This window comes from Falco peregrinus, chromosome 7, assembly GCF_023634155.1.
Source record: "Falco peregrinus isolate bFalPer1 chromosome 7, bFalPer1.pri, whole genome shotgun sequence".
Lineage (NCBI taxonomy): Eukaryota > Metazoa > Chordata > Aves > Falconiformes > Falconidae > Falco > Falco peregrinus.
This window is the reverse complement of record NC_073727.1, coordinates 48,005,348-48,030,894: the sequence shown is the minus strand read 5'-3', so window position 1 is coordinate 48,030,894 and position 25,547 is coordinate 48,005,348. Positions and strand designations below refer to the sequence as shown.

Genomic DNA, 25,547 nt, shown 5'->3' with positions numbered 1-25,547 from the left:
CATTCAGCTGCAGAATTGAAGGAAGAAGTATCTATGTAGCTTAAAATTTAACCATCTGAAATACTGAGCAAAGATGCCATTATGCATGTGCATGCTTTCCCCAGGCATACTAATGATCGTGGATAAATGTGTTATGATCTTAGGTTCAATTTGGGTGACATTCTTTGGTTCGTGATGGTTCTTCAGAAGTTATTTATTGCATCAATGTGCATCTGCAAACTCTTTTACTGTACTATTGACTAATAGCTAAGTTGTAATCTCAAGAAAAACTAGGCATTACTGAAGAGTTTGCATTGTCCTTCCTGAGCATAAAATATAGGCTTTACATTTAGTGTCTTTTATTGTCCATTTGTTTTGTACATATTTCCAAGGCCAGTGTTTTTGTTTGTCTCAAAAATAAAGTTAAGCACACCTAGAATTTTCAGTATTAGCATTTTCTGGCCAGGAGGATGAAGATCTTGATTTCAGCACCTGAGCTTCATTCATTCAAAGGTTTCAGTGTGTAAACGCAGTACCACTTTAATCTACATAGTTAATTTGCTAGTACTTTCATATTTTTCCATTTGTTCTGCCTTTAACTTTTGTTTAGTTTCATGCTTTGTGGTGAGACAGTGGGTTCTTATCAAAGTAAATATGATAAACGTATTAAAATAGCATATAAGCCAACTAGTAAGTTGAATTTTTTATTAAGTAGTTTAGATTTTAATTAGGAAATTATGTATTGAAGTTCGTATTCCTAATTAATTCTAATTAAAACAATGAACCCCTGAGAGCTCAGCCTACCCTGATCTGTAGATTTCAAACTTCATGGACTCATGGGCATGAAAACATTAAGTAATGTACCAGTGGCAATATCACACTAAATGCTGTGCTCTCTATTGGTCTTAGTTTTAGGTTTTGTTTCCATGGAACTCAAATCAGTGTCAGAGGATCTTGCAGGCAAACACTCTCCATGAGCCATTGGCTGGAGAAGGTGCAATACAAGTCTAACTTCTATTACAACGAACAGCGTAATAGAGAAAAGCAGTTTTCAGCAGAACTATATAGCAGAAAAAGTGCTATCAAAAGAAGAAAATAGTAATTGTGCATTGAAACTGGAGAGCATTCTTAAAATACCATGTTAAAGACTCTGTTTTCCATGGATTATTCATTCACTTAAGCAGAATGGTCTTCAGCTTCTTGTGTGCGCTGTCTGTACCACTGCTGAAGAAATGGGATTTCCTGGTTTTCTTATCAACGCACGCTAAGTGTTTTGTAAATGGGTTGACCTAAATCCACAGAAGTACTAATGTGCTCTGCCATGCAGAGATTTTTAGTTCTTAGTTAATTACCCAGGTGCCATACAGAAGCCAACAAGGAAGAAATGCTGAAGAAAGGAGCAAAGCACAAGCTTTGTTCTTAAAAGTTACTTGAGGATGAAACCCTAGTGTGGAAAGAGGTGCTGCAATCTTCCCATCACACATCTAAGGCCAACTCAGTCTTTTTAGCAGGCAATATTGGGAGAAATAAGCTCAAAAAAGTTCTGTAATTTCTAAGGAGCTGTACAATTATATGTGGAAACATGGCTTCAGACTCCCTCTTTGAATTAGGTACAGTAAAGAAGGATTTGGAAAGAGATCCTCAGCTTCCTGCCATGGAGGACAACCATAACAAGTGGATGCTCTGTAACCTATACTGTTAATGGTTTTTCACACAGAGCTCGGAGGAGCAGAACTAAGATCCCCAAAACGGCATGTTCCTTCTTTTTCTTGTCCCGAGTTTGACAGAGGTATGTGCTGCTTGAAATAGGCTGTTCCAGAAGCTATAGATCATTGTTCTCACCTGAGTTGCACATGATGTAAAAGAGTTCAGCTGGCTAATTATATGCTGAGGAGTCAGGTGTTTCCTTTTATCAATTTTAAATGTGCTGTATTTAATGTTAGATGCATTATTTTTTTTCTTTTGTGAGAACAAGTAAATACACTCTTACCTGTACTACTCAGAAGTTTGTACATTTACACTTTTGTTATTCCTCCATGCTCTGAACTGTTGCCTGTCACTGAATTTCCAGTTATTTTCACATTGCTAGGGCAACTGAACCAAACACACTATTTGATACAAAGGACTTAAAATTGATTATACTGGATGGCATTGTACTCATTTCTTGTATTGGACATCCTGCTTCTAATGTGACCTGGTGTTTTACTTTCTTCCTTGACCTTACTTGAACAGAGATCTTAGTTATCTTTCATGATGACAGACAGCTCCTGATCTTGAAGAGTTTATCATTGACTGAGAACTATATACGCGTAGTCATTTGCTGCTGGTTGGAAGGACAGTGCATTGATCAAACAGAAATGTGGTCTTCATATTGGATGTAGATGTTACTTGCACTCAAATCTGTGACTTGTTGAAAGACTGCAAGATGCTGCTGGGACCTGCTGGTGCCTATGGCAGTCTGCACTCTATTCACTTGGCCTGTTTCCTCCACCTTTTGAAACCAGGTAACTATAACGTTTGGGCTGGCTGACAACAGTCCCACCTGGAGCACAACCCAGAGTCAACTGCCTTGAAAGAATCAGTCAGAGATCACTTCTGTTAGCTGAGATTGGCGCCTGAAAATCACCAGAAAAGGCACTTCTCTTTCCAGGCCCTTGCTATGATTCTAGCTAGGTACTGGTATGTCATATCTCCACCTGTAAAACTGGATATAAAGCCCTCCTCTGTAAACTGTTTTTGTTTGTATAAATTAAAAGTGCTCATTTAAGAGCTTGATATTATAAGGTTTTTGGGAGGCATCTTGTGGAATTAACCTTCAGTGTTCCACTCTCGGGAATGTAAATTTAAAACAAAAAAAATATATTTTTTTTCCCCAAGGGTGCCTTCTGAAAGTCTAAATGACCTCCAGTGTGGCAGAACATGGAAGGCTGGCAATTGAATGACCTCCAGGCCATCTGGTACCTTCTATTACTACTTTTCAAATATGTAAATTAGGGTTTTTTTCTCCATTCCATATTAAAAACTCTTTGACAGCAGACCTTTGGCTCCATAGAATCAGGAGCAGAGATTTTTTGCTATAGCTGGCTCTTCCTGGCATTCCTCTCATGGGCCACAGAGCCTTGTGCTGCTGTTGAAAGCAGTAGTGTCTATGATATTATTTCTGAAATCTGTAACTTCACCTGATGTTGCTTCTGTCTTTGAGCTCTTTACTATTGACAGTTTGTGCAATAAAAGCTATTCTTTTTCCTAGAATGCAAAAATAGAAGGTCAAATGAGTCCAAAATTCTAACACTGTGCATGAGCTTGCTATGAGCTTGAAGGTTGGATTTCACATTAACTCTTACAAAAATACATGAAAAGATGTATTCTTGTTTTAGCTTTGCTAAGATTTAGTCACACAAGGTAAAACAAATCTATCGTGATCGATATGAAATATTCCATTGCCTTATCACTCTATTTGTATTCAGTTTTTGAATGCATCTTCTATTTTTTCTCTAACACATGACACCAGTCTAGTACTCTATTCTGCTTTTTATATTCAATTTCTGACTTTTTTGTCAGTTCAGATTTTTATATAGGAAGAAGTTATAGCTGGTATAAATGGATCAAAGTAGCAAAAGTCTGAATTATACTCATGAGAACTGACCCAGACTTTTAAAAAAAAGATACTCAAATATAGCTGGAATTTTAAAATTATAAAAGACCAAAACTCAGACATTGTTTATAAGGAAACAAATGGAATCAGGCTGAAAATTAAGAGAACAAACTAAAAAAAAATAATAATAAATTTGAAACCCACAATGTTTCTAGGCCACTGCTTTCCATCAACTTTTCTTTGAAATAATGTCCAGGAAACACCACTGTGTATAATTTGAGCAAGGGATTTTTGCATGTAGCTTTTTTCTCCCCCTTCTATAACCTGAAAAGCAAACCAGGAAGGGACATCTCACCACCCATTAATACACAGGCAAATAAAAATAAAGTATGTGGGCTTCTAGCTAGCAAGGCTAAACGTGAGTCTAGGTGACCATTCTCCCTTAGCAAATGTTTCTGCATTTGAAATAGGCTCATTCTTGGCAAGTTACGGAAGTCTATTAGTAGTTTACCTGACACCTACAAGGATATCACCTATGTTTAGAAATGAGACTATTACACTTGAAAGTAGTGATCCAGTTTACAGACTCCTTCAAAAAGAAGATACCTATAAAGAATAATCAGTTGGTATTAATCCTTTCTATCATCACTTCAGTTTTCCATAGTTTGATCTTGCTTCACGTGGAAAGCACTCTGTTTTTTGAGGAAGAAATCCTAGTCCAGTACACAAAAGCTAAATGACGACAAAACCTGTTGTCATAGGCTTTGCAAGCAACTATCACTGCAACTTCGATCCTTTACAATTATTTGCTCTGCTCATCATACCTGAACTGCATCCATGGCTTGAGTCTCTCCACAGGCATGACAGCTCTGAGCATTTAGACTAATGTACTTTTCTTTTGCAGAGTCCTTTAAGTTTTGGCCCCAGTGTCCAAGGTAAGAATAGTGGTAAATTACTGTAAACAACACATACATATATAGATTTTATTCTTTAATTGCTGCTGACTATACTAATAAGAGAAGACTGTATTGACATAGCTGCTTATGAGATCATTTGATCATGACTCATTGTGTTCATTCCTCTTCTGAAGAGTGGCACTAGGTATGAAGAAAAAGAGCAAATAATTTTGCCACAAAATTACTGATACTTGGTCAAACATTCTGATATCCTTTCCAGATTCTTATGAGCTTGAGTGTTGCTATGGCTTTTGTTATGGGTTTCTAAGATACTCAGATGCTACTTATAAAAAAATGTTTCAGTGATTAGAGCTTAAAAAAACTTTCTGCCATAAATAAGGTGTTTAAAAGCGCCTTTTGTCTTTGAGTTTTGAAGAGATTAGGGAAAAAATTAAGTAGCTTCCCCACAGGGCGCGACTGAAGTTGAGCCATCTGTTTGTTTCTCTGCCTTCTTTTTTCCTAATATGAAAAGGCCTTTCCTTGGGCCAGAAGTTCTTTCTTCTGACTGCTCAAACAATCTAAGGGAAGGGACACATTTTTCTTTACTGCTTTCTGCTAAATGGAAAGAGACCAAAATTCTCATTTCCCTGTGATCCAACGTTGGTATCTATTGAGCAATATGAGGTGTGAGATTCCTATCTCTTCCTTCACATTGCTTTTGCTTCTGTACATATAGAGGAGTTCAGAGCATCCAGAGGAGTCAAAGGAGGAAAGAAGGATAAAAGTTTCATCTCTGAGCCTCATTCATTGACGTGAATACTAGTTATCTAAATATCATGTCCTGTTACTGAATCATTTCCATTAATTATTGGCCGTCCCAAGAACTGTAGTCAGTGTGACATCAGATATATGTTAATACTGTATTTCTGGGGTTTGGATGAAAATCAGCTTTACAGTGTAATGGTTGCAGACATTTCATGGAACGAATAGGTTGTATTTGGTAAAAAATAAAAGGTTGACAATGCTTTTCTGGCAATAAGGTGAAAATGATGAGCATCAAATGGATTTTGTCTGTTGTTGGGGTATTGTTATGATTAAACCTACAATTTATTTTTTCATCTTTAAAACATACTAGGGGTAATGTTTGTGACCATTTAAACAATGTACAGGGAGCACTAAGATGGGATGAAGTGATGACCTGTTGGCCGTTATTTAGCAGCAAATGCCCTGCTGTGGAGGTAAACAAATTCTTAACTGAGTGAATCAAATGAAGACCAAACTCACAATCATTGCATCTACAGAAAAGCTAGCCTAGAAATACCTAATCATACCCTATCACTTAAATGTATCATACTGCAAATAAAATGACTGTTTTGTTTAAACAGTTTCTGTTACAGATATCAATGCTGTCTTTTGATTCTCCAAAATGTGCTTTAAGCAAATGCATATTTTACTCCCTAGTTAAAGTTGGCTAAGAACAGATGCATGGACATGAACTGTAGCTCAGCTGCTGAGTAGCAATTCACTAAATCAATAAAAACTTAGCTTTCAGTTTTGCGTCTCAGTCCTCAGGCAAAGATCCCAATACTGTATCCCAAGTCCATCAAAACATCTATTTTGATTTCTCAGGATGATAATATAAAGTAGATCTTAAACTTTGAAATGTAAATAGGTTTATTAGAAATAACCAAATGAAACCTTATGAAAGTAGAAAAAAGATTTAGGTGCAAAAAATATCTCTGCAACCTATGTCATAAAGAATAACAAGGATCACAAAAAGAATAAAAAAAAGATTGAATATATCCATATGCAAATAACTACCCAGAAACCCTGAAGAAGTTGTTGATGTGGTGCAATCCCTGGGGATTTTTTTTCCTAACTTCCAAAGTACAGTCATGAAGACAGGAAAAGCTGAAGCACTTTTATCTTGTCAAGGCTCCAATCAGATTTCTGCATAAAGCTCCAGAGTCATTCTCTTGGGAAAACTCCTTCAGTTTTGCCGGGTACCCTCTGTGAGGAATGGTCAAAGATAGTTTACTGGTAGATTTAACTGCTTCAGGATGAAAATATTTGCTCCCTAGACTCCATCGACCATGTTGACAATATCGTGCTTACAGAGTGGATGAGCAACTAAAGTGTCTATGTCTACAGACCAAAAGACTATGTTTAACTTAAGAAAGCACACTTCAGTGCCTTGAGGGCCTGTTTCCCATCTCCCTATAAAATCTGAAGTCTCTGAAAAACTTAGGGTGCAATCTGTCTGCAATTTTTTTTTCCTGTTGTGTTTGTCTATGCTGCCATTCCCTATTTCCCTGTTGGCTCTGTATCAATTATACCAGTATTTTTGGAGAAGCTGCTTAGAGAATCAGAGGTGAATTAGTGCCAACTTCATGTTTCCCTCATTTGGCAATTTATTCTTCCTTTTTTTTCCTTTAGGGTTTAGCACAGGATTAAAAAGAAGTCTGCCAGTAGGTTGGTGTTCAAAGTACAGTTGCATGATGAAGCCATCCAGTTTAAGCATAAAATACCAGTAATGGTTTGCATTGTCCTTGTGACTGTTAGTTTCAAAGGATTCTCAATGAATTATATTATTCAATTCCTCTAATAAAGGAACTTCTTAATAGCCTTATTCAAATATAGTATTTTAATATATTCAGCTTTTTTCACTTATTCATTTATATTTGGAGTCCCATTAAATTGCAGTTCTTGATTAATTTTTCCAAAATATTATTGAATCATCTTTTTTGAGAAGCAGGAGCACTGGGCTTCCCTCACTTAGTTTGGACATTTCAGTCATACTGTTTCCATGTCTTCCACCTTGTTAGTGTTGAGGGTATTCTATTATGTCAAAGTATATTGGAAAGTTATTTTCTGTTGTAGTGTGATAGTAAGCTAGGCAAGTCTTTCCATATCTCATCATTGCTTTTTATCCTCTTTTTTTATTCCGTTATTTTCCCAAAGCAGTCAGAAATCTTACAGCAATCATTGCAATTATTATTTAACTTTCTTTGGGAACAGCTTCAGAACATCTTTATAATTATTTTTATTACTATTACTATTATTATTATTATCATCATTATTATTGTTATTACTGTGTGAAACTTCCATGCTTCTCTATAAATATTTAAAAAGCAAATGCAGACTTAGAGGGATGAAAAAGATACAAAAAATTATACGTAGTCCTTGAATATTTAAAATTGCTACATAAATCATTCATATTTCATCTGAAACAAGAGAAAAGTAGAAAAAGTAAAAATTTTAACTGCTCATTTTTTGCTCATAGGTACATGTAAGAAGCTACCAGGAGTTGTATTTAAATCAATGTTGAAAGGGGCAAATTTTCAAAATATCACAACCGTCGAAGCTGTTGGTACAACTAGCATTCTGGTTTTTGTTCTTCATGCATGCAGTTGATTCAGATAGAGTAGAATCTTTGAAATAACCAGAACTAATATAGACATTCCTAGTAATTCAAAGAAACTGATAAACACTTTAGGATTTTCTACTGCTTGTTAAGTATTATTGAATGTAGAATGAAGTATCACTGATTTAAGAAAATGCTGGGAAAAAAATGATATGATTAATGAAAGATCAAACATAATGGAGAGGGGCTGGAGGCCATTTACAGATGACTGAGGTGACAAAGATGGAAAAGCAAAGTACCACTCCAGAGAATACATCTTCCTTCCAGCTAGAGTGGTAGAAGCTGTGGTTTTTATTTGGACAGCAGAAGGCACAGATGGTATTGAATTTTCACAGCTGTCTTCCAACAAGAGTTACTGGTAGTGTGGATGAATATACTTATTGTCTAAACAGTGAGAAATCTTTATTTTTACCCAAGTCTTTGTCCTTATTATTGTTAACAACAAAGTGTTACGGAATCACAGAACAATGTTGTTTGAAAGATGCCTCTGGAAACCATCTAGTCCCACGCTCTGCTCAAAGCAGGGCCAGCTTATATCAGGTTGCTTAGGTCCTTGTCCATTACGGTTTAAAGTATCTCCAAACACTGTAGTTCCACACATCCTCCTTACCATTTTTTGAGATGAATGTGGTGTTTGCCTTTTCACAGTCATCTTAAACTGCCTGATTAGCCATGGTCTTTTAAGTATGATTGACAGGAGCCTTGAAGTGACTCCAGTCAGCTCCCTCTGTACCTTTGCTCACATCTCAACTAGACTCGTGGAGCTGTGTGTGTCTAGCTGGCTTAAGTGCCTCCTAGCTGCCTTCCTGTAGTGCAGACGATGCTTCATTTCCACAGACTCTTGTTAGTAGCCTCATGGACTGGGAGGCTTGAGAGCCAAATTTGCCAACAAATTCTAAGACACAAAAAGGCATTGAGTACCTTGGCCTTTCCTATGTCCTTTGTGGCTAGGTTCCCTGCCCCGTTAAGCAGCAGACATGCATTTTCCTTACCTAGTTCTCTTTTTCCTGCCAGTGTACTTATAGAACCTTTTTTCCTTGCCCCTAATATCCTTTATTATTTCGACTCCAGCTGAGCTTTTGCTTGTGTAATTTCATTGCTCTACACTTGAGCAATGTCTCTGTTCCCCCAAGTGACTTGCCCCTCTGCTCCCACCTTTTGGGAGACAGGGCTTAGCAGTATTTTCAAGTGTCACTTGCTACACACCATTTTCCCCTAGCCAGACTACTCATTTATGTAGTCTGTGTTTGTCTTTAGAATGCAGTCATAGTTAGTGTTGCACCTGTATAGGAACAATGAATGGATATTGTGTACAGCAACTGAAAAAGAACATGTGTGAATTATGACACTGACCATTTTATCTGAAGTGTCAAATGCTTTTTGCAATCTGAGTGATGCTGTAAATCATAATCAGGGCTCACTTTTTTTCTGTGCAGTCACCAAAATCTCAAGAGAAAGCTATAATTCTAGTATCTAAAATGTGAGTATGGCTTTATATGATATCACTGATATATATTGGTATAAATATCAACATGATATCATATGCAATATATGGCCAGAAGTTAAAAAACCCTGTTCTTAAATATAAAAAAAACCTGGAAGCTTTCCCTTTTAAATCTCCTGAAGACATCAGTTTCTAAAGAAATTAAGCTTTAATTTTTAAAATAATTATGTACTGGCATCAGTTTGTAAAAATAGGTCTCCAGCTATAGCCCAAGATACTGGTATCTTCCTGATCTCCTGGACATATTTGTAATAATCCTGCTATTTCTCATTTAAAAAGAAAAAGAAAAAACCAACAAAAAACCCACACAACAAACCATGGTGTTGTATAAGGAAAGGAAAGAGAAAATTTCAGTATCTTTAGCTTTTTATAGCTGATGTACATAATGTAATAGAAGTATCTTGTAAGTACATGTAAGTGTATTGTTAAGGCTGCAGTAGTAAAAAAGTCTGTCTCTACTGTTCTTCTGCTGTAGGACACTGCTGAGTGTGAATCAGAGGGAATTCTGACCCTAGGCCTTTTTATGGACTAGTTGAAGTCTGTGTCTTTGCTTGGCAATAAGATTTATTTAAACCCTTTTGCTCAGTTTCTGTTGCCATGTTGCTTCTCAGGTCCCTTCAGCTGCTTCCCTTTGTTCTTTTGAGTGGACATCATCTACAGTTTATTGCTAGTGGGTTTGGGAGAATATCATTAAGATGTGACCTGCACATACTTCATCTGCTTCCACGTCTGGTAGTTAAGGAGGAAGGAGCTGCTGTATTCTCATTGTAGCTAATTCAGTTTTCCAGCCCTTTCTATGCACTGGGAAAATGATGTACACAGATACTGCTAGTGATAGTTGGTAACTATGAACATGTTGTGGTTTAGTCCTGTGAAAATCCCTGCAGCCTCAGCAACTTCTTACCAGAGCTGTGAATCCCAAGAGGGTTGGGAGAGTGCTGGTAGCACAAGAGGTCCTGAGAATGAAACTACCTGGAGACAGAACTGGCTGGTCTAACAGCTCACAGATGCCTAGAAGTGGGAGTCATTTGCCCAAATATATCTTTTATCCATGGCAAGCTCCTTTTAGTTGGCTAAAGAAAATAAGTCAGGGAAAAGGGAAGGGGGGGGGTGAGGGGGAGAAAAAAAAAAGATGAAAGCCTTCAGATGGGTGAGTTACTGGCACAGGAGAGGAAGGAGAATCATGTGGCTTAAAGCAGGGGAAAATGAAGAGGGAGGAAATTGTCCTTAGATTCTGCTTTTGTTCTTCAGCTGTCCCATTTATTTCAGCAGGACTCCTAATATAAATGCATTTAAATATTTTATTGGTTTATACCTAATAACACCATCCAGCACTTCTATAGGCATGCTTATTTTAGTGACAAAATGTTATTGTAGTTACTAACACTAAAATTTTTATTATAGTACATTAAAAGAGGAATATGTTATGAGATAAAAAAATCTTCCTACTACCTACCCTTGCCTAATGTACTACTCATTTTTATTCATGCCTCTGTTTCCCAGGGCAGCTATGTCTTCCCATGTAGGTGCTTCCAACAAAAAGTGGAGATTTCCTATTTGGCCAGAATGGAATGAAGCAGATATCAATGCAGAAAAATGGGATACTGGAAAGGTTGGAAAAGAGAAAGAAAAAACTGGAAAAAGTCCAATTTCAGTAAGTTGTGTGACACACATATATTATTTCCACTTTGTTTTTCGTACCTGTATTTAATAGAGTATTTGTCACAACTTCAGAATAATTTTTTATTGATAAATACATTAAATATATTTTAAACTTACTGAAATAGTTCCCTACTAAACTACAACAACAAACTATAAGTATTGTACCTTGTTTATTTGTTGCTTTTTAAATGAACTGGTAACATATTTGTATGCATTAATGTGTGCACATTAATGGTTAAAAAAAATGCAACCCCAATATCTGTTTCATAACATAATTAAAACTGGGTATGTGGAAACAGCTGAACTGTTGCGGTATGTTAGAGCAATCCATTCTCTGGGCACCGCACTTCCTGTGGACTCAAAAGGGTAAATGCACCCACTTTTATTATGGGAAAAACAGATGCTGAAGTCTTTTGCACACCTTGGTTTCTAGACATGTGAAGCACTGTCTACAGTTCTAGCGTGCAAAGACAGATTTGATGGCATGGGATATCCTTAGTTTGCAGAATGTAATTACATACCAGATGCAGAAAAATTCCTTGGTCTTTCCAACTCCAGGATGACTTCTGAGTCTTATGTGAATTTTTGCTCCTCCAAACTGGTTATCATTACAGAATGTGTGTGTGTTTTATGCAGGATTATAGTAGATTTCTTAAACTTAGCATTTTCAAGTGATATTTAAAATCCATTTAATACCGTGCTTAATCATCTATTTTATGTGCAAATTATGCATTGTTCATATATTTGTTCTGTATATGTGTGCTAAGTATATGTTAGCATATGTGTTCGTAGATTTTTTACATTTTTTTTATTGCAAGCTTAAATATCTTGTACTCCTCTGGGGCCAAAGTACTCTTTTTGAGAGAAGGTATAGGTTCTATACTGAATGCTGCCATTAACTTGACAGGTAAATAATTTTCCTTTGTGTCTTTCTTTTGTTCCATTACCACATTTGGTGTCCTTGGGGTGTACTCTAAACATTTATCTAGCACTGATCTGTTAGGTCTGCCAGACAGTATTATAATACATAAAATTTTAAAATACTTGTAACTGAAAATCTTTCTTCTTTTTTAGCTTGAGGCAGTCTGAGGTGTTTACTAGACTATTCAGTTCTTCAGCCACAGATTATATGAAACTTTGCTCTTTCAACATGTTTAAAGGAGTTGTTAAATATGTTGGTCACAGCAGATGAATTTACAGATCTAAAGAATTTTCTAATGTAGCCTCCTTTGATCCAAGCAGCTAGCCAGAAGTGAACACCGTATAGGGTATTTCAGTTAGAAACAGAATTAGTGATGGCATCCATTATGTTTGAGTACACATAGAACTCAACTTGTATACAATCCTATTTTCTTGTGTGGGAAAAGGAATAAATCAGAAGTGATCTCTTTCCCTGTAGGAGTAAAGCTCTTTTACCAAGCACCTCTACACAACAGCCTGTCTTAGAGCAGCGCAGTGTGCTGCTGAGATTGGGCATTTGACCTTGTGTATTTCCTCTTGTGACTTTTTCTTGCTTGTCTTTCCTGTAGAACTTAAGGTTGAGGCTCCTGTCCTTAGAGCATGAACTCCTGAGACCTGGCAGTTGTCTCGTATAGCCACCCAAAATGAAAGTTCAGTTAAACCTGATTTTGTCAGCCAACTTTAGCTGAACCTACAAAATCCTTCTTCAAAGTATTTTTTGCACTTGTAAGCTAAAAAAAAAAAAGTGTATCTCCCAGGTTTGTTTTTTTTAAGTGTTTCTTTGTGTAGTGTTCCATCATTCTCACCTGCCTCCTTTTTCTGGTTTATCTAGCATTTCAATGCTAAACTTCACTGTTACACTACATAGTGAGGGTTGGATGTCTCTGAAAGTAGAATATAAACACTGTTAATACAGTTCTGTATGGTCCAGGCTCACAAGATTTCCTTTAAGATTTCAGGAAAAATAAGTATTCCTAAAAGGTTCTTTTTTTCTCCGCAACTTCTCTTTTTTCTTTCAGGAACTTGAAATTTTTGCAGATTGATACTGTAGTGGAATGAAGCTGGGTTAATTAGCATTGATAATATAAAACTGTGGGCTGGCTTCAGGGGCGGTGGGCTGGCCGATGTGGATAAGGTGCAGCTGTGGCTGGTTAGGTTAAGTGGTTGAGAGGCAATGAAGAGGGAGCAGCTGAGGAAGGAGGAGAGAGTGTGCCCTGGATGAGGTGAGGAAAAGGCAGCAGAGGGACAGGCATGAGGAGTATGCTGGTATGAGATGGTAAAAGACCTTGTTGCAGCTTGATAGTTTGGAGAGTGCTGCAACAGATATGTGGAAGGAACGTACACAATGAAATAAATAAGAAAAAAATTGCAGGGAATAGACTGTTTTGGAGTCTGGTTTCTGTTTGGTTTTTATGCTTATTTTGTCTTCCTTTAATCAGTAAATACTCAAGTCTCATAGTTTTTCCTTCCCAGAAACACTTTCCCTTGTCTGGTCTGTGGAAGATAAACAGAGTACAACGTGGGCAGTGAAACACACAGAGATTATAATACGTCTAAAAGCTATGTAAGGTTCCAGGCACAAATAAAAGGCATTAACTGTGTTACTCATTAGTTTGTCAGTCAGCACGAGCAGTATCAGAGGCATCTCTTCATCCTACATGGTGCTATTAAGTAAACAGGTATCATATATCCTGGCGCCTTTTGTTCACGTGGAGGATAAATATCACTTGGGAAGTGAAAGTTTGAAAATTGTAGGATGCTCTCTTTAATGGGCTAATTTATGATGCTGTACAATTATAGCTCTGTTTGGTTTCTATGGCAGTTTTAAATGCATGGAACCCGCTTTGTTTGTGTCTAAATATCGCTTTAAATACTTTCAGTATTCAATTTAAAAAGCTTCAGAAATTAGTGAGTTAGAGAAAGTACCTAGAAACAAATTGGTAGAAGAGTGCCTGACTTAAAAGCTTGAACAGTTTTTTGGGAGGTTTTTTTGAAAGGTGGAAAAGAAAAAAAAAAATCTCATATAGACCTATTTAGACAGTGCAGGCCACATAGACTTCTCAGAGCAATATAAGCAGCTTTCATGCTGAATCTTGATTTGGGTTTTTGCACTCTTAGTCCGGTTATAGATACTATTAGTTCCTTTTTATGCTGGTTTTCCTCTTCAGTGATTTATTGTGTGAACAATATATTAAATCTTGTGGAAGATACAGTACTGTACTTAATAAAAAATGTTTCGTTTTTGTTCATGCCTGTTTTACATAGCATGTTTTTGAGGATCCTGAAGGGAAAATAATATTACCAGCATCTTTGAAAGTGCATTCATGGAAACGCCCACATGAATTTTTAATAAATAAGGTAAGAAACAAGCAAGGTCATAATGAAAAAATGTTATTTGCCTAGCTATGTCACAAGTAGAGGAAAATTAGCAGAGAAAGTTAGTTCAACAGGTAAAACCCACTTGACCATGCATATTCATCCTGTCCGGGAGACTGTTTCACACCGAGGAGTCCCTGATCCATGTAACAGTTAACCTATGCAGCACACACAACTTGGCCTTGAGGTCTTTGTGGTGCTGAGCTGGGCATAATCCCTGGTCGCTGGATAAACTCGGGCAGCTCATCATTAGGGAGGTGCCTGCAGGCAGCTCCCACTTGTTACCGCAGTTATACCACCTGCATCTCCTTGCCTTTGTCTAAATGCAGCAGCAAGTTCTTATGTGAGCATCCCTTCTGATGTACAGTAGAAATGACAAACAGAGTTGTTTTCTTGTAAGAATATCCTCTAATAGTTCAAATCCTATCACAGCACAATAACAAAATGGGGTAACCCTCTCTGCAGATGGGATCTGCACAGAACACTGAGCATGGATCAGAGGCCTGTTTGATGCTGCACAGCTTGGGTTTCCCAGTGGCTAAAAAGACACAAGGTTATCTGTACTCATCCCTAGCATTTTAAATGATACTCTATGGAGTCTGAGTGTCTTTCTTACTGGGAGCTGCCATGGACCAGCACCTCCTGGTGCAAAGCATCATGGTAGTGTATCTTCCCAAGTATGCTCTGCTTTTTAGCTCTGCATTCATTTGGAAGACACCTGGACAGAGAGATGCCTTTCTGTTCTTCTTTGTCTTCTAGTTTTCTCATTTAAAAATCAGTGTCGTGGCTAAACAAGTTTTATTTGTTCCAACTATAGCTTCCCTCGAGCAGGTATCTGAAGTAAATATCTGTCCTGAAACCATGAATTAGCTTTACCAGAAATATAGCACTTTTTCTCACTTCAACTGTTGTATTTCTCCAGTCTGCATACACAACGTGTCCACATTTTTGACAGTACTTGTCTGGAAGGTAACCATAACATTTTAAAATCATGCAAAGCTCTTGTTCAGTTTATTTTTAAAATTCATTGCAAAGAAAAAAAAAAAAAAAAACAACAGCCTACCATTTCAAAGGTTAGTGTTCTCCAGTGCTGTTGCTAGTCTAAGTGTTAAAGTAATTTTTGCTTCAGATGAAATGCTGAAATTTTAAAACACTTTGACCACCCTTCCAACTTCTTTAGACTTGTCAGTTTTCCTTTTGTCAGCTTGTCAGTTCCATTTTTTATTAACTAGACACTAAGCAGGTCCAAATTTAATGTTTAATGGAGGAAGGAGAGGGGGAGGTCAGGGGGAGTAATTGACAAGACCAAAAGATTGGATGAGAAACGCTGCCAAAATGCATAAACTGAATAGAGGTATCTGAAGGATGAGGGCAAGAGTGCTGGCAGCCCAGAAAGCCATGGAAGCATGTATCTGTATTAAAAAGAGCTTTCAAAATCTATCCTCAGAGCACCATGAAGAAAGCATTTGTATTCTTGTAGACCTGATTAAAACTTTGATGCTTGTTTTGGTCCAATGTATTTTGAATCAAGAAGCTATGATTAGTAGAAATTTTGTACGTTGTTAAAAATTAATGTAAATCACAAGTGATGAAAGGCTGTTAAGATGATACATGTTACTACCTAATCTGTTAGCAACTATAAAAGAAAGTGTCAACGAGCCTATTTAGTGTGCTAAGGAAAGAATCAAGCCATGATTCTTTGCTCACCACAATAAATATCTCCCCCCTGTACCCGGCCGCACCTGTACTGGTGAGGCCGCACCTGGAACCCTGTGTTCAGGTTGGGGCCCCTCACTGCAAGGCAGACACTGAGGTGCTGGAGCGTGTCCAGAGACGGGCAACGGAGCTGGGGAAGGGTCTGGAGCACAAGTCTGATGGGGAGCGGCTGAGGGAACTGGGGGTGTTTAGCCTGGACAAGAGGAGGCTCAGGGGGGACCTTGTCACCCTCTACAACGACTTGAAAGGAGGTTGCAGTGAGGTGGGGGTCAGTCTCTTCTCCAAGTAACAGGCGATAGGACAAGAGGAAATGGCCTCAAGTAGCGCCAGGGGAGGTTTAGATTGGATATTGGGAAAAATTTCTTCACTGAAATGAAGCACTGAAATGGCCACGCACTGGAACAGGCTGCCCAGGGAAGTGTTTGGGTCACCATCCCTGGAGACATTTAAAAGATGTGTAGATGTGGCACACAGGGACATGGTAGTGGTGGACTTGTCAGGGCTAGGTTAGCGGTTGGACTCAATGATCATAAAGGTCTTTTCCAGCCTAAATGATTCTATGATTCAATGATCACCAATACGTGCTGAGAGACACATATATATTTAGTTCAATAAACTACAGTCCTAGTATGTTATTTCTACACTGCTTCCAAAAATAAAATGGACTGTATAAACAAGCAATAGTCATCAAAATTCGGTAATACAGTCAAAGGCTTGATAAAGTTAGTGTTCGTACTGACAATACCAATATCTAACTGACCATGAGGAAACAAATCCTGTTGAATCTTGGTGGGGGGCCAAGGAAGTCTTAAAGTATGAGAGTGTTATGATCATGATTTAAATGCAGAACTGCAAATATCATGAATAAATTGTGGGAATCTGAATTTACTTACGTCATTATTTAATTTTATACTCCACATCTGGTAACAATAATGATTTTTTTTAAAAAATTCTGAACATCTACTTTTTAAGACGTTTTTATTAAGAGATACCAAAGCAGCTACGAGATTTGCAAACTGATGGCCTTTAGTTTGCATATAACAAATGTTTGCCAGATGTCTAAAATTTGTATGTCACTGCTCTTAAACATGAGTGTTCGTTTAATTTTTTCCAGATAATTCAGCTATGGACTTAATAATGTACTTTCTTCTAGATTCCTGTGGTTATCAAAAATGAAACCTCATTTGACCTTGTTTCAGCAAATGAGCATATATTTTGTAGTGAGGTAGGTAGAAATACATTAATGTCCCTTTTTAAAAATGTTCTCTTTAATTCTTTTTAACTCTTTCCACCATTTTTTATTTCACTCCAAATTTCTACCATGAAGAAATAAGTTGTCACAAATTTCCTATATGAGTGATGGGAATAAAATGACAAGAAGTCATCTAGAATTGTATAATTAGTGTTTACCTTTTTTACAATTTGAGAAAGTAAACCAATGATGTTAAGAGATTTTTCCGAACTTTTTTTTTTTTTAAATATACAGTCTATGAACTACAAAGTTTATTATGGGATAATATTCTCTAAAGATAAGAACAAATAAAAGCTTTATTAGAAAGGGTTTATGTTTTTCATTCAAGCTTTTCTGAAGTCATTTTCTTAGTGTGCCTGCATGTGTGTGCAAATGTCTGTCACCCAGCTGGTCTCTTCCTTCTCTCCAGAGCTGAATGTTTACTGAATTTCTATAGATCGGGGAAAAATACAAAGCAGGTGGAATCAAGGCATCTGAGTGCCTTACTGAATATGATATTACATCATAATTTCAATTTCATTCAGTGCTTCAATGCAAATTCAAAATTCAGACTAGAGAAATTGTATGGAAGCCATCAGAAAACAGATGATGTAAATTTCACTGTCTACAGAACCACTAAATAATTTGGGGCAAGTTTCTTGTAGTAAAAGTTTATTCTCATTATTGCTTATATAAATCACTGTAACAATCTGGAAATACTTGTGAAATTATGGCACACGTCAGAAATCTGCATGTTAGAAAAATACATGCAATAAAGCATGATTAGTTAAAGCTGCTGTTTTAAATTCTTTAAATTATTAAACGCTTTTAATGATTTAGGGTTGTTTTTTACTGAGTACAAATGACAAGTATTAAAGCCAATATTCACAGTGAGCAGATATCTAGTAATAAGCAATTAAACAAGTGACAGTTCACAAATCCTGTAACATAATTTAGTTTGGAATCATATGCCCTTATTTTTCTTTGCTAAATGATGAACAGTATAATTTATAGTATGCCTTTACTTCGTTTTGTGTTATTGTAGATATTATGATGATTTTAAGAAAAATTGTACCAGTGAAATTAATTTTTGCATGAAACCATAGCTATAATTTTATGTCCCTTCATTTAAAACAGGATCCCTTTTATTCATTGACCATCGTAATAAAACTAGATTTAATTTTTCTAGAAGATGTAAGTCAAAAACCTTTTTGTTTTCTGTTTTCTTCTGTTTTCAGCTCATGAGATGGATTGTAAGTGAAATCTATGCAGTCTGGAGGATATGTAATGAAAAGGCCTCAACTAATGGAACACGCACAGTGTTTTGGAAACCATGGGAACATATTTATGCCTTATGTAAAGCTACCAAAGGCCACATGCCGCTGTACAATAGCTATGGAAAATACGTAGTGAAACTTTATTGGATGGTGAGTACTCCAACAATACATAAACATTATGCAGCTAGCATGGCAAATTTTAATGGTCAGGGTAAGTATTTATTATTACTGAAAAGATAGGGATTTATAGGAATAGAAATGTTGACAAATTATTGATGAATGTTAATAAAAAGGTCTTTTACAGTTCATGTGACTTTTGTACAACTTAGAGCTTGATAAAGCAGAGTTGTTACTTGAAAAAGCAATATTATTTTTTCATAGGTTATGTAGAATTTTGCTGATTGTTAGGAGATTTTTTTTTTTTTCCTCTGGGCACTATAGCGATATACTACATTTGAGTTCATTTGTTTATTTCATTGTAGAAAGAGGATCCAATAATGGCATGTTGTATATGTTCAAACTCTACTGAAATAACTTTCCTTATACTTGTGACTTTTTTTTTTTGGTGTCAAACAGTAGTTTTCAATGTCATTCATTAGCCCAAACACAACTTCAGTGCATTTGACAGAAAATAATTGGTTCATTCTGTATCATATAGTGAATGGTTAGAATAATGTTGATGTAAGACGTGATTAATTTTCACCATTTGTAGTTTCTTTGACCTGCATGTGGTCCTTTACATCCTGTTTTTACAGGGTTTTTAAAAGGGTTGATTTCTAAACCATGTGCTTTCTTATAGTCCAATGGTTTGTGATTTGGTTTTCTTTTTTTTTTTAAACTCTTGTGTTTCAAAATGTTGTGACAATACTAAGCATCAATGGAAATTCCTTTTACCACTTGAATTCTCAGTGTTTGTTGGCTTTAACTAAATAGGAAGGTATGTTTCATTTCATTTTTGCTAGAGAGGAAGAGATGAATACTGATTGTGAAGTTTGCCCTGCACTATAAACTGTATAAATTAAATTTTCACTCAATAACTTTTACCCCATTTTTATTTCAGTCTTAATTTCATCTTGTCATTTTTTTATGTGTGCCTGCATTAATGGTTTTGAAATAATATTCAAAATATTTCTGTTCCTGTGTAGTGAATGACAGAATACAGAGTTTTGATGGAAGTGTTCAGTAGAGCCAGACAGCTGGCCCACACCTCTGGTCTATTAGGGTTAAGAATGATTTTTATTGTTTAAGTAACTTAGTTGGATGACTTTACAGAGATATTTGTATGCAGTTTTATTTAAAGGTGATCAAAGACTTCCAGTGTGAGGACCATTTACTGAGGATGTACTGGTAAAACCAAAACATCCCATGGAGCTTCTAAAGATAACAGACCATAACTTCCTAATGCATTTTACAGTCAACAGGGTACACTTAATTCAGTATTGAACCTCATACTAATAAACAAATAAATAATCTTTGACCTAAAAGTTAGAAGTTGTCAATGTTGTTAGGGTTATTCTGGTTACATTTGTTTTATGCAAACAGAATATATCACAAAACACAAAGACATATAATTGAACCTATTAAACTTTCAGTTGCCCAAATTTGAAAATATTTTTGATGCAGTCAGTTGGAAACATAAAGTTGGAAGTGTTAGTGAAAACTCAAAAGGTACCCAATTGGGCTTCTAAAAAAATACCATTCATGGAAACAGAAAAAGTTATACTTTAAAAAAGGAAACAAAACCTAGAAAAGAATGTGTAAAAGCTTTTTTTTAAAAAAGCCAAAATCAATGCTATGAATACAAGTGAACAGCTAAGACAATGCAGACAGGTAATTAAGCAGTCCAGAAATTTAAGCTGCTAATAGTACTGATACGCAATATTTTAAAACAAGCTATCACAAGTTATTGATAATAAAAACATAAATGGCAAAGTTAAAAAAGAAAACCACCAACAAGCTGTTGTTTGATGAATATGTTGCCTGAGCACTGGAAGGCTGAAAGAGATATATCTGTTTCTTGGCACACTGTGAATTGAACAAACATAACCACGTCTAACACAGCAGGCTAAGAGGCTTCAGCTGCTCAAATTAAATATTTTTGTATCAGTAGATCCAGGTAAGCTACGGACATTATTCAGAGTGCTTGCTGGAGATTCCTTCTTTAGGCATCACCACTCCACCTGTCTCTAGCAGCAGAATTTAAGTAGATGAATTAAGTGGTGAAGTGGTCTGGTACTGTCACTGGGAATAGGTGTGGGGTTTTTTCCAAGGATAATTAAGTTGACTCTCATACTGAGTGAGGAGCTATCTGAATTAGTCAAACAAACATCCAGAGTTTCTGAGAGATTTCCTGAAGGTTAAGCAGGGCTTTGTATTAGGTGCATCTGTTTATGCAGATACCAAACACTAGATTATTCTGTGAGAGTGCAGGAAAAGTTATAGAGAGCTCATATCTTTTATCAGATGGCTGCCACCTCTGCTTTTTACATAAAATGTGATGGTTAGAGCACTAACCATCCATAACTTGAGTGGAATAATTGAATATTCTTCCCTTCTCAGCTGTTAAGGACTAAAATTCCCAGTTTCTGCAAGGGAAGTTCCATGACTACAGCTATGACTGCTCTGCAAAGATGTATGTCATGGGACCAAAACCCAAAGGTGGCACCTGGATTCTTTTTCAAAGTTTCAGCATCATTTAGACTTTAGGATGTCATGTGTTTAACTTGGGTCTCTTCCAGCTTCATTGAGATTACAAAGACATTGTATATAGTTAGTTACAAATGGAAAGGAGATGATCCTAGTGAGGAACTTCTTACTGAAATACAGAAAGGACGAAGAGCTAGAATTTTACTTTAGATAAATTCAATCCAAAATATGGCATAATTAATTATGAGAATTATTATGAGAAAATTAATTATGAGAAAAGGCAAATAAATATTAAAAGATTTTGAGGAAAATGGCATATTCAGCACTACTTCATATGCTTAAAATGTGATTGGGTAATTAAAAAAAATGCTCACTTTGCTTTCTGGGACAATATGTTATTAATAGATATGTGCAGGAAAAACCCCATACAGTAAAAAGGAACCACCAAAGATTGAAGGAAATGCAAGAGGAGAGGAGGAAAATCAGGAAAGAACAACCTGAAGGGGTTTTTTTGGTCTTAAGCCATGGTAAAAAAAATTAAAAATAGAGGTCTCTTGAAAAGATGTTCTCAGCCAATAAGAGGCAGTCAAAAGAAAGAGCAACAATAAGTATACGAATGAAACTCAGATTTGGGGAGAAAGAGGTTTTGTGAGGGTTGTGACTGTGAAAAATGCTGATGTGGTTAGTGAAAGGATTTGGAAGGTGGAATGTAAGTCTGCAGGTCAGTGTACTCAAGGACAACACTCTTAAATGCATAACAATAGGAAAACAGTAAAATATACTAGAGGAGAAGAAGAGAATATATATATATAATCTGTTGAAGAGTGAAGAGATCTTGTCTTCCTAATGGTCCTCATGGCAAGTCTCCAGTTTACCATTATTTGAGATAATTAGTATTGCTGTACAAAAAGAGAGGGCACAAACTTCCCATCTCAGGGTGTTTTTAGAACTTCAGAATAAAGGCACTTGCATCACATCAGCAGATGATGCTCCTGGAGAGGGACAGCAGCAGGTCAGTGCCTTGGATGGATAAACTGGCCGTGTTTTGTGTTGGAGCTATGTAGAGAGCCTTGCAGTTGCGTGCAGTATGTCACTTGGAAACACCTCAGCACAAAGTTATTTCAGAAATCTCTGAAGTTACAAATACAAAATAATTATTCAAACACTTCCATGATCCTTGGAAATTTTCTCATATTCTGTTTCTATGCTGGAAACCGTTACTTAGTGGTTATAGTACAAAAGATTCCTGTGAATAAAAAGTAAGGAGAGATTTCTTTTACTTTCTCTATCACCCTGTTAAATTGTTTATAAATCTGTCTGTCTTTTGGAATAAACATAAATGCAGACAAAGCTGAGGAGAGCTTCTGAATGACTGCACTTACGCACGTTGCAGTTTGATATGTGCCTCCTGAGAGGCAATAAACCCCTGAGTGTATTAGTTTTACTTTTAAATAATCCTACACCATATATTTGAATTAAGAAAAATGTACCATTCTAATACAGCATAGATCAAATACGATATTTTAAAAGGAACTTTCCTATAGTTTGCTTTTGATACATGTCAGCTAGCCATCACTGAGGAAGAAATAGGACAGCAGTTAAAACTGGAAGAATCTCTTAACTTTCCTGTAAGGGGGAGCACTTAGCTGATTTGCATACCTGTGCTTTCCTTATCCTTTAGTACTGCCTCTACAGACCGAATATCTTGTATTCATATAGGGAATAAGAGCTGCATGAGTTTGAGAAGGCAGAAATGATGTTGCCCATGTTCCTCAGCAGAGGACATTATTCTGTGTGTGAATTTAATGCTGCAGAGGTTGTGTATTCATGTGATAAAACACTGCATTTTAAAGCATCTATAAGAATTATCAGGGCAGTTTAGGCTTTTTTTGTGTCTGTTTTGGGCCTTTGGGTTTATTTAATTTCCTTTCCTCTGGTTTTACAGCTGTATTTCACAGAAAGAAAATCAGGGAGGAAAAAAAATAGTGTCAGATGGTGGAAGGTTAAAGAAAATGTGCAAATGAGAAAAGACAAATTAGAGATAGATGTGAAACAGATTTTGCAGGAGAAAGTGGAAAATTAATAGGGAGAGAAGGCACAGTGGAAGAATAATGAACTTGTTTCAGTAAAGTATTTGTATTAAGTCCTGAGGGGTTTGTCATCCACCAGATCGAACTTGTGGATAGTATTTTTTCCCATAATAGGCACAATATTCTTTCAGTGCCACCCCATATCCAATTTTCCATTTTGCATTCCTGAGGTTTATTGAATTTGTTTCTTCATTTCCACTTTTTCTCACCTATAGATATCTTTTTCTATCCATAAACCTTCTGCCCCACATATGTTTGTTTCTTTTTGTTGGTGTCTTACTTGCTTAAACCAGCATAATTGTTTTTAGAGTTAATAGTGAAATGCTATAAAAAGGTTATCACTGATAGAAAATAATTGCAATATGAATTATATTATTTATTAAGCATAAAAGGCGAGCAATTGGTGAGGAGGGGAAAAAAATAATGGTGCTATATATACACAAAAATACTATTGTCTTTTAAGAATTACATGCACAGAATTACTACTCTGAATTAAAAAGTGTCCTCAGCTGCAGAAAACCAGTTATCTCCTCAGTCTCTTTCTTTACTTTTTAACTTGAACTGTTCTGTCTATTAAACTTCAGCAATTACTGAAAGAGGAAATAAGTATGTGATCATTTCACTTACCAGGTCCTTTTCAAACTTGTGAAATCGTAAATATTTAGTTTTGGCTGTCAGGAAAAGTTTCTATCCTAAAAAATGTTAGCCTCTTTTAAGGTTTTTAGGTATCTTTGCCATATGGTCTAAATTTATTTTCTTCTGAAACCTAACTCATGTAAAGTTAATTGACAGGCATTTCAGCTTGGAGCCACACTTTAGTTACAAGCAGAAAGCAGTAGTTTTGCCCTCTCTAATAACATATGGTGAATATTTTAGTGATTTGGTCATTCTTCATCATTTTGTGGGTGAGTTAACAGAAGTACTTGCATTTCTCCACTAATTCCTTGGCCTCTATTATGTAGTGATCATTAGTCAGACTTTTTTGGAGAATGGTAGGCAAGATTATTTTATGGGATACTAGTTCAATTTACTAATTAAATATCTATCTGGTACTGGAGACATCAGTATCTTGTTTTGCCTGTTTTTTCCTTTTTCTGGAAATGTGGATATTTTTAACATTTGGTCATTTTGAGTTATTTCCTATAGTGTTTTATAAGATATAATCTTAATGCTTTCCAGGATACTGACCACTGCAGCCAGCATCCCCAGGTAGTTCTTGGGAAGCAAGGGGGACTGCTTATATCACAAGTATTTTCCAGACTAAGACCTTAAAGAGGCGTTTGCAAAACTGATATCTTAGTTAAGCCACTTTTTAATCGTTACAGGTATGAGAGGAAATATATTAGGCAGTAGCTGCAATTAGATTAATCATTGAAATTAATAAGTCAGAGCAGTAATAAAGTGTTATGAATACTGTTTCCATGCTTCTCAGATACTATGTGAGAACTTTTAAAGCCATCTGTAATGTAAATCAAATTACAGTAGAATTAGGTTCTTAGGAAAGTGTTAAAAGTTCTCTTACATACATGTTCTGTTTGTAGCCCAGAAACACTATTTTTGCTCTTCTTTCCTCCCCCTCCCTCTGTCACAGGGGTGCTGGAGAAAGATCACTGTGGATGACACTATGCCTTTCAATGAAGAGGATAGTTTGTTACTACCAGCTACAACCTGTCAAATAGAACTTTGGCCAATGTTGCTGTCCAAAGCTATCATTAAGCTGGCAAATACGAGGTATGTTTAGTCATGGGATCACAGAATGGTTTGGGTTGGAAGGGTCATCCTTAAAGATCATCTGGTTCCAACCCCCTGCCATGGGCAGGGACACCTCCCACGAGACCAGGTTGCTCAAAGCCCCATCCAACCTGGCCTTGAACACTCCCAGGGATGGGGCATCCACAGCTGCTCTGGGCAACCTGTTCCAGTGCCTCACCACCCTCACAGTGAAGAATTTCTGTGGAGGAATTGCAGAGGAATGAAGCTGGATTAATTAACATTGATAATATCCAGCTGTGGGCTGGCTTCAGGGGCGGTGGGTTGGCTGACGTGGATAATGTGCAGCTGTGGCTGGTTCCTGCTAAGTAGTTAAATAGTTCTAAGGGGTATGGAAGGGGTGGATTGTATGAAGAGGAGGACTGCGTGGAGGGAGACCTGGAAGAAACAGAGGGAGGAGAGAGAGAGTGTGCGTGCCCTG

At 36.6% G+C, this 25,547-nt stretch overlaps 1 protein-coding gene across 1 annotated transcript in view; it reads left to right on the top strand.

The window, feature by feature from the left end:
• ADGB (androglobin) overlaps positions 1 to 25,547 on the top strand; it is a 118,226-nt gene that overhangs the window by 8,618 nt on the left and 84,061 nt on the right. Inside the window, exons 2-6 of the mRNA XM_055810583.1 lie at positions 10,902 to 11,052; positions 14,286 to 14,378; positions 17,266 to 17,337; positions 18,582 to 18,770; positions 24,948 to 25,087. Of these exons, the coding sequence (XP_055666558.1) occupies positions 10,902 to 11,052; positions 14,286 to 14,378; positions 17,266 to 17,337; positions 18,582 to 18,770; positions 24,948 to 25,087 (645 nt within the window). The remainder of the gene's footprint in view (positions 1 to 10,901; positions 11,053 to 14,285; positions 14,379 to 17,265; positions 17,338 to 18,581; positions 18,771 to 24,947; positions 25,088 to 25,547) is intronic.